This window comes from Hypomesus transpacificus, chromosome 13, assembly GCF_021917145.1.
Source record: "Hypomesus transpacificus isolate Combined female chromosome 13, fHypTra1, whole genome shotgun sequence".
NCBI lineage: Eukaryota > Metazoa > Chordata > Actinopteri > Osmeriformes > Osmeridae > Hypomesus > Hypomesus transpacificus.
The window spans coordinates 8,353,965-8,363,241 of NC_061072.1; the positions used below are offsets into that span (position 1 = coordinate 8,353,965).

At 45.1% G+C, this 9,277-nt stretch overlaps 2 protein-coding genes across 3 annotated transcripts; both read left to right on the forward strand.

Moving 5' to 3' along the window:
• The first annotated feature begins 209 nt into the window (after positions 1-209).
• Positions 210-5,644, forward strand: stub1 (STIP1 homology and U-Box containing protein 1). Of its 2 annotated transcripts, none has more exons than XM_047032564.1 (8): positions 210-323; positions 1,216-1,445; positions 1,634-1,832; positions 2,310-2,475; positions 2,876-2,945; positions 3,062-3,118; positions 3,986-4,102; positions 4,415-5,644. In XM_047032564.1, the coding sequence occupies exons 2-8, from the start codon at positions 1,332-1,334 to the stop codon at positions 4,538-4,540; spliced, it is 849 nt and encodes a 282-aa protein (XP_046888520.1). In that variant the 5' UTR covers positions 210-323; positions 1,216-1,331; the 3' UTR covers positions 4,541-5,644. The 2 variants fall into 2 exon arrangements, with proteins under 2 accessions (XP_046888520.1, XP_046888521.1); XM_047032565.1 differs by having other exon boundaries at positions 1,259-1,445.
• Positions 5,645-6,600: 956 nt separating this feature from the next.
• LOC124475760 (pentraxin fusion protein-like) lies at positions 6,601-8,579 on the forward strand. Its single transcript, XM_047032566.1, has 3 exons — positions 6,601-7,032; positions 7,222-7,291; positions 7,460-8,579. The coding sequence occupies exons 1-3, from the start codon at positions 7,030-7,032 to the stop codon at positions 8,068-8,070; spliced, it is 684 nt and encodes a 227-aa protein (XP_046888522.1). The 5' UTR covers positions 6,601-7,029; the 3' UTR covers positions 8,071-8,579.
• Positions 8,580-9,277: the final 698 nt, after the last annotated feature.

The following is a 9,277-nucleotide window of genomic DNA, read 5'->3' on the forward strand; positions in this document are numbered from 1 at the left end:
GATCGCATCAATTTGTTGAAGTTATATTCCTAAATTCCTCAAGAGTACGTACAGAAGTAATAAAGACAGATTCTCTTCTCTCTGAATATATTCCTTTTTCTACTTGTCTCGGTGTATATCACTATTTCTGAACGACATCTGAGCAACGTTAAAGATGTTTAACTTTGTTAAAATGTAGGAACCTCACAGGCTTCCGTCTAAAAGGACATGACGTCAGTATAACAACAAACGATGACAGCCCGTGATGGGAAAAGCTAATCAATTAATAAGAATTGAAATGTTCCAACATCTCTGGCATCTGAATGTGAAATTAATTTCCTAAGGTAAGGTGATGAAAGGTGCGTTTTAGTGGTCGGCATCGTAAAAGTAGCATTCTTTAGAGCGAAGCGTAGTGGACTCGTATCTGGCTAGCTTTGATGATCGCAGCCGCTGGGATGTTGCAACGAAGTGTTTTTCTGCTAGCTCTAGGCTACCTGTACGCTGTGGACTAGCTTAGCTCTCTTGCTAGCTACATTTGAGGCCTTGTTTTATCTTTATGTTCAATAAAGATAAATGCATCTAGCTATCAAGTGTTTCTGGTGTCAGTTGAATTAAAGCTTGGATTAGCTAGCCAACAATTACCTTATAAGGCAAGCAACGGTAAACTATTAAATAAATATGTTGTTTGTGGGCCTTTTCTACCAAGCAAACAATTTAGCCAGCAGTATGCAGGTAGCCTGGCTAGGGATTCCTAAACGAGCCTTGGCTTGCCTGATTGTCAGAATGGTCGTGATGTTGCAAACAGTACAGTAGCGCGCTAGCTAACTTAAGTGTTTACAGGAACCCCGACAGGTAATTTATCTAGCTAACGGCAGCTAACTAATAGAGCTCTTTCGTCTCTATATTAGTTGGCAAATATTCAGTGGCAAACCTCTGCAATTTCATGCAGTTGTTTCTATCCCAGGGGGTTGGGTTTGCTAATGGTTAGCTATCCAGCTAAAAGCGTCGGCTATTTATTTTCAAGTCTTGACGTATGCTAGTCGACTGGCTAGCTACATGCAGTTAGCTGGCCCACACACATGGGGATGCTGATGTGATGATGATGCACGTTCATGGGGTTAAGTGCTTTTGAGTTGCCACAGCGACTGCACCTCACCACGATTGCCCAACGCAATGCAGGTGCATTGCAGCAACGTGTCAACAAAACTTAGCTTAAATATTTTCTTTTTCGTCTAGTGTGTGAGATAAAGAAGTAACAGGACGTTCTTCAACCTGTCAGCTAGCCAGCCGGAGAAACGGGGAACAGGATAGGGAAGCAGGGCGGAGCGGGCGCCGCGGACCCGGTGGAGAAGATGGCGGGCAGCCCAGAAAAGAGTTCCACGGCGCAGGAGCTAAAAGAACAGGGTAACCGGCTTTTCCTTTGCCGCAAATACCAAGAGGCGGCCACCTGCTACAGTAAAGCCATCGTGAGTATTACTAATTTAAAGCTGGACCTTGGCCGAGCCGAATTCTATCACAAGGGCCCTCTGTAAATTAGCGTCACAGTAGTTGAACGAACTCTCGTCATATTAACCTGTTCTCTAAAATTTAAAGTAACCTAATGTAAAATGAAGATACTATAACGAACGTCTGTATGTTTGCCTTCTGTGTGCAGAACCGTAATCCTTCAGTGGCAGTGTACTACACTAACCGGGCTCTGTGCCACGTCAAGCTACAGCAGCATGACAAGGCACTGTCGGACTGTAAGCACGCCCTGGAGCTGGACAGCCAGTCGGTCAAGGCACACTTCTTCCTGGGCCAGTGTCACCTGGAGCTGGAGAACTACGACGAGGCCATCGGCAACCTGCAGAGAGGTGTGACAAGAGCCCAGTACCCACACACTGACAACATTTCCGTGTTTGTCGTCTTCTCTTTGTCGCATGTCAGTTATCTGGAATGTACTAGGTCGTTTTCCCATCACAGCCATCGTGAATATTTAGTTTCTATTGAAAAGCAGTCTCCAAGTCCAACCTTATTGAATCTATTTACATTACATTTACATTTAGTCATTTAGCAGACGCTCTTATCCAGAGCGACTTACAGTAAGTACAGGGACATTCCCCCCGAAGCAAGTAGGGTGAAGTGCCTTGCCCAAGGACACAACGTCATTTGGCACGGCGGGGAATCGATCCGGCAACCTTCTGATTACTAGCCCGACTCCCTCACCGACTCCCTCACCGCTCAGCCATCAGCCATCATTTAATTTCTTCATGTTTGTGACCTGATGTTCGTGTGACTCTAAGCAATCTCTAGGCATTTCACTGTACCGTGCTGTGTCTGCATTTCCCCAGCTTACAACCTGGCGAAAGAGCAGAGGCTGAACTTCGGAGACGACATCCCCAGCGCCCTGCGCATGGCCAAGAAGAAACGCTGGAACAGCATCGAAGAGAAGCGGATCAACCAGGAGAACGAGCTGCACGCCTATCTCACCAAACTCATCCTGGCCGAGAAGGAGAGGTGAGGGAGACCAGTCATATTTAGAAAAAGGTTTAGCATTTGTGTGTTATGAATCCGAATTTTTCTTTTCTTTTTTTAAACATAAAAACACAATGAGACAAATATCTACAAACCCCCGCTTTACAACAACAATACCAAACAGTTGACAGAACACAACAAGGGATCGGGGGAAGGGTGTAAGGAATAGGCATTATGAATCCGTTCTTGAAAAACTGTACTTGTACTGGCTTTTTATGTTCTGTTGTCTGAGTTGAACTGAAATTAAGTTGTGTCCTTGGGCAAGGCACTTCACCCTACTTGCCTCGGGGGGAATGTCCCTGTACTTACTGTAAGTCGCTCTGGATAAGAGCGTCTGCTAAATGACTAAATCTAAATGTAAATATCTGTTCCGCCCCCGTAGGGAACTGGAAGACAAGCAGGAGGAGGACAATCACAACGGAAGCAACGCTATCAAGATCAAATCGAAACATGTTCGTTCATCTTCGGTCATTTTGTGTCAAAAGAATCCTCTGGTATTCCTTTGTGTCGCGTCCCTGTACTGACATTTGTGAGAGCTGTAACTGACCTACTAACCTGTCCTGTGCAGGAAAGGTTTCTTATGGACATGGATGAGCTCTTCTCTCAGGTGGATGAAAAGAGAAAAGTAAGTGTTCTATGACTCACGCTGAGTGTTAGTGTTTAGGGCCAGCTCATGAGGAGAGCCAGAAATGTGTACTATGCATGTATTTATGTCAAGCAGAGCCTGATTAATCTAACCTAATTAATAACAATGCAGTAGTTATTATGTACTGTTCGGTTTAACCTGACTTTGCCAAAGGAGTTTTTAGGCCGTTTTTTAACATATTTCACCCGTCTACTGTCCCCCCCCCTGACCAACACCCACATTTTGGCTCTTGATTCTGACATTGTTAGAATATACCCGCATCCATCTCCTTTTTCTAGATCACGCTGTTTCTACGGCAACCGATACCTCCAGTTGCTTGTTAGTCACAAATTAACTGTGCCGTCTTTAGTGCCTAGCTTACTTAGCTCATCATCATGCAGTTGCTAGTCAACAATGCACCAGTTAGGCTTCTTGTCACAAACTGTTTAACATTAGCATGGTTTACTTTAGGTTAGTTTGACGAGTGCAGTGAGACTCATGGATTTGCTACCTTGCTTGTCCAGTAAAACAAAATTCCCTATATATTCTTCCGTACTATAACTTGGTTACAGGAAGGCTATACATTTAGTCATTTTTAGTCATTTAGCAGACGCTCTTATCCAGAGCGACTTACAGTAAGTACAGGGACATTCCCCCCCGAGGCAAGTAGGGTGAAGTGCCTTGCCCAAGGACACAATGTAATTTGGCTCGGACGGGAATCGAACTAGCGACCTTCAGATTACTAGCCCGATTCCCTAACCGCTCAGCCACCTGACTCCACTCCCCGCTATACGTTGACTTATTAAACTGGATGCAGTACATACGAATGCATGCAGAGGGCTATGACATCTTGTGTCATCTCCACAGAAGCGTGAGATTCCTGACTACCTCTGTGGGAAGATCAGCTTTGAGCTGATGAGGGAGCCGTGCATAACCCCGAGTGGCATCACCTACGACCGCAAAGACATCGAGGAGCATCTGCAGGTAAGTTACCGTGGAAACCAGTGTTTCCCCAAGGTTTACAGCTTTGGGGGGGAGCGAGATCAGGAGACAGAAAAGACATGCCGTTGTGTAAATAAGATAAATAACATAAGGCCTTTTAGTTTGTTAAATAAAAAAGCAAGCTATAGACCTGTTTTATAGGAAAGGATATATATATGTATATGTATATATATATATTTATACCTACTATAATGGTAGGGGAAACACTGGAAACCAGTGAGCACATCAAGTACTTCAAAGCATCAAAGAAGCATACGCCTAGCGCGGATGACAACATCTTCTTTCTTTTTGAAGCGAGTGGGACATTTCGACCCGGTGACTCGGAGTCCTCTGACCCAGGACCAGCTGATTCCTAACCTGGCTATGAAGGAGGTGATCGATGCCTTCATCCAGGAGAACGGCTGGGTGGAGGACTACTGAGCACCTACGCTCCGGGCTCCTGCAGACCTTCACCGGCCTGCAGAGAAGAGAAGGACTGTCTGGAGAGGGGATTCGAACCCTGGAACCCCTGCCCCCCCCGCCCTACCGGATATGCACTTTACACACACATGCAGGAGGGGCTGACGGTCACACGATAGACTACCTTAACGGGAGCCATCGTCTCTAGGTCTCCATCCTTTCCTATCTGCTGTCCATTGTGATCCTCTGTTCCCCCAACTGAGAGCCTTGTTCTGCAGGTCTTTCTCCCTTTAATGTTCTGTCATCTCCATTCTCTCTCTCTCTATCTTACTGTCCCTCATGGTGAAGGAGAACCCGCCCATCCCCATTTCTCTGTCTCTCGCTTGCTCGCTCTCTCTCTCTCTATGTCTCTCTCTGTCTCTCTCTTTCTCTGTCTTTCTGTCTTACTGTCTCAGTGCCACAATCCTCTCTGAACACATCACACTGCACTCGGGTGTTTCAGAACTCCGTCTATGTACAAATACCAGTTCTGTCTGATATAACCATCAATGTTCTGCTGAAACATATTGGCCTTTTGTTTGGCTCATCATCCAGTATTGTTTATTTTATTTAGTTTTTTTTTTTTTTTGGGGGGGGGGGGGGATGTGCGGGGGGGAATCATACGTATTGTACTTAGTTTATTACTAATGGTTTCCTTAAGTTTGTGTTGGTGTTCCCTCAGACATGTTGACATGACCCAGATGCCAAAATGCTGTTTTCAACAAATCCAGAGTAATTCATTTTGAATGCAGAATGTCGTTTTGGAATGGGTTCCGAAGAACTAACTAACCAAATTGAAGTCTGCATCACATAGTCACCAACAGAACTAGAATGTTGTTCATTGCATATCAGTACCGGTTAACAGACAATTATACTACGTTGAATGTACTATATGCAAACGTACAGTAAAAGTGAATAGGTTTAAGTCTTCAAGTTGTATGTATTATTAGCACCAAAAAATGCATTGTTTTCATAATCCTAAATTGAGTTATGAATGGTAGAAAAGTGAGCTGGAACTGAAATATAAGGGGTCCCATCTATATTTGGTTTATTATTGAAATGTCTAATGAATTTCTTTTCTCCTGAGATCTATTTTCCTGTTTCTGCTTGATTTTTGAAGTTCTTGGAAGCTGCTTTGGGAAATATTCTGTAATGTTAATGCTGTAGGAAGGCAGTAGGCTGTGAGCTTGGACAATGTTTGGGGCTGGAGGAACTGCTGTTGACGTAAGATGGCTTTGAGCACCGATGGAGACGTGTAAAGTCACTCAGATGTGCTTTACCAAGACAAGCAAACAGTCGTAGACATCTAGCAACGTGAATTTATTTTTCTCCCCTCAACCTTTATTTTTTGAAACAAATTCTACTTCCCTAATGTACTACACCAATCAGAAAGGTGTTACACCCGTCAAGGAAGTACTACACCAATCAGAAAGGTGTTACACCCGTCAAGGAAGTACTACACCAATCAGAAAGGTGTTACACCCGTCAAGGAAGTACTACACCAATCAGAAAGGTGTTACACCCGTCAAGGAAGTACTCGTAAGAACTGCAATTAAGACAGACTGCCTTTTTCATGGCACAGTGCAGAGTTTTAAGTAGGTTTGGGGTTAAATAGACTCCTTCAATTCCTTAAAAGTCTTCTGCCTTGTTTTGGCTTTTTAGGTAGATATGCTGTAAAGGTAGGACAATCCATTTGACAGTTTCCTGGTTAGGGGCTTTGAAACGGGCATGACATCCCTACAAGGAGACTGTTCTCTGCCCAGGTCCAGTATTTTACAGCTATCTCTACTTCCTCTTGTTTAAACTTGTGTTTGCGCTTGGCTGAGAGTGCTGGCTATGTAAATATGTTTGCTTGCAGATCTCTGATTTTATTTCTTCTTCATGGAACCAGTCAAAGCTTAGTGGAACTATGGAGAGCTTGAAAAAAAACAACTGTATTAAATGTAGATATGTTGATAACACAAACATCCGACTTGTGCTGTTCTTTTCTCAAATCTAATGTCCATATTATTAATTTTTTGAAAACTATCTAGAAATGCAACAAATGGAAAATGCTTCAGCTCGACCTAGAGAGGTACGAGGCATAAAGGTGTATAGATGTCCAGGTTCATCGTCCCAGGAGGGCAGACCTGAACACACTGCTGCCTTCACATGTGTTGTTCCTGGCAACAACACTGTCTAAGGCGAACATGACCAAAGATGAAAGTGTTTGTGTGTGCTTCTATTTGTGTTTCTCTGTGAGTGATTGTGTGTGTGTGTGCGCGCGCGCGCGAGTGCGTGTGTGTTTGCTTGTCAGACAGACACTCCAGTGTCAGTCAGTTCCGAAGCCACGCGACCCATTGTCACTGTAAACGGCTGCTGAGCTGATGTCATGGTTTGTGCTAGGAGGGAAGAGGACTCAGACTCCCTGGCATAACTACCACAGCCAGCCTGACTGAGTGAGCACCACAAGGCCCTCTGGAGAAATAAACATGGTAAGAAATGTTATCTTTATGTTTGAGTTATTCCAATACAATGTACTCTGTTCCCAAGATAAGTTTGACAATGATAGGCAATTTGCTGAACAATGGATATGGGTGTTTGGGCAGCAGAGCTGGTTGTATCGAGAGACACAGTGTGTGTTTTTGTTAATAGTTTGACATTTGTCTGCTTTGTCTTGGAAGAGTGTCTGCAGTGACAAGGTTGCTGGTATTCTCATACTGTGCTTCTTTGGCCTGTGTTCAGCCAGTGAAGGTATGATTTTGAGCATAATGTGACAAATGGAATGGTGTCACAAATGGACTTGTACTGTCATTTGTAGTATGAAAATACAATGAAAAAAGATGATGTCGATGTGTGCCTGTGACAGTTCTGATGGAAAACAAATGTGTGTGTGTGTGTGTGTGCTGATGGCCTGTACAGTGGGTCTGGGGGGCAAGGTCCTGGTCTTCCCTTACGAGACAGACTTCAGCTTCGTGGCCCTGATCCCCCAGAAGGAGATGGAGCTGCGCTCGTTCACGCTGTGCATGCGCGTTGCCACGGAGCTACAGGGCGAGCGTCAGATCATCCTCTTCGCCTACCGCACCTCCGACTACGACGAGCTCAACGTGTGGCGCGAGAAGGACGGCCGCGTCTCCTTTTACCTGAGCGGGGACGGTGTCTCCTTCCACCTGCCACCCATCTCCACCTTCCGCACCAGCCTCTGCCTCACCTGGGAGTCCAGCTCTGGGCTGTCGGCCTTCTGGGTGGACGGCCGGCGCAGCACCTACCAGGTGTACAAGCCCGGCCACACAGTGAGGCCCAAGGGAACCGTCCTCCTGGGGCAGGATCCAGACAAGCACCTGGGGGACCTGGAGGCCGTGCAGAGCTTCGTGGGAGAGGTGACCGACCTCAACATGTGGGACTACGTGCTCCCCAGGAGCCAGGTCCAAGCCTGGCACTACGGCCACCGTGTCCCCAAGGGCAACATCTTTGACTGGGCCACCATCGAGTACCAGCTGAATGGGAACGTGATGGTGGTGGATGATGACTGACTCGGCGTGGAGTCACGCGCTCGTGCAGACGGGTATGTGTGTGTCTGGACTGGGCTTGTGATACTGATGTTTTTCTGCGGTTGTTTTTAACTTCTCGTCTGTGTGTCTCGTCTGTGTGTCTGGGCCTCTCTACTGCTGGTCCTGAGTAGGGAGGCAGTCCTGAATGGACTTCCTGTGGCCTGGTAGTGGCCAAAGTGGGACATTATGGGTTCACTCGAATTTCCTTATCTCGAAAGCCATGAACTGTATATACAAGAGAAACCTGGAGCACTGGATTGATTAACGTCATTCATCTACCCTTTGTGCTAGGCCTTAGTAGTCACTAAATAGTGGGAACATCTATTTAGAATAATCTTGGTTCTCCTTAACCAAATCCAAGTTTTTCCTCGTGTTATAATATTATCGTGTCATTTAACTAAAAGGATTTCTTTCTTTTTTTTACGTTAGCCAGTACTGAATTTAAAACAAACAAAAAACATTGGTGTCAACTGCTCGTGGAAGTCAAGTGGCTGAGCGGTGGGGAATCGGGCTAGTAATCTGAAGGTCGCCAGCTGAGCCAAATGACGTAGGGTCCTTGGGCAAGGCACTTCACCCTACTTCCCCGTTCTTACTGTAAGAGGGTCTGCTAAATAACTAAATGTAAATGTTACAGTAGTCCTCGGCTAGACTTTGACATCCCGCACACAGGATCTGAACATTGTGGACTGTGTGACGTTGGTGTTGTGCAAGATGTTGCCACAAGGGGGCAGGATTGCTGCTCTCAACTCTGCAGACGTCATTTGTGTCAATGCACGAAGCAACACACTGGCATATTATAACATTATTTTATGCTCAAGGTTTCAGTAGGAGTTATGGTCATACTATACATACTATACATACAATATATTTGAAGAAAGATTAATTATTTTGGAAATGTTAAGTACAAAGACTTCAGGAGTCAGGTGGCTGAGCGGTTAGGGAATTGGTATAGTAATCTGAAGGTTGCTGGTTTGATTCCCGGCATTGCAAAATGATGTTGTGTCCTTGGGCAAGGCACTTCACCCTACTTGCCTCGGGGGAATGTCCCTGTACTTACTGTAATTCTCTCTGGATAAGAGCGTCTGCTAAATAACAAAATGTAAATGTAAAGGCAGTGCTCAACTTAACATATTTTCACGTCAGTTTTTTTCTTTATACTTTTTCGTTGTTTGAGGTTCTTATGTAATTC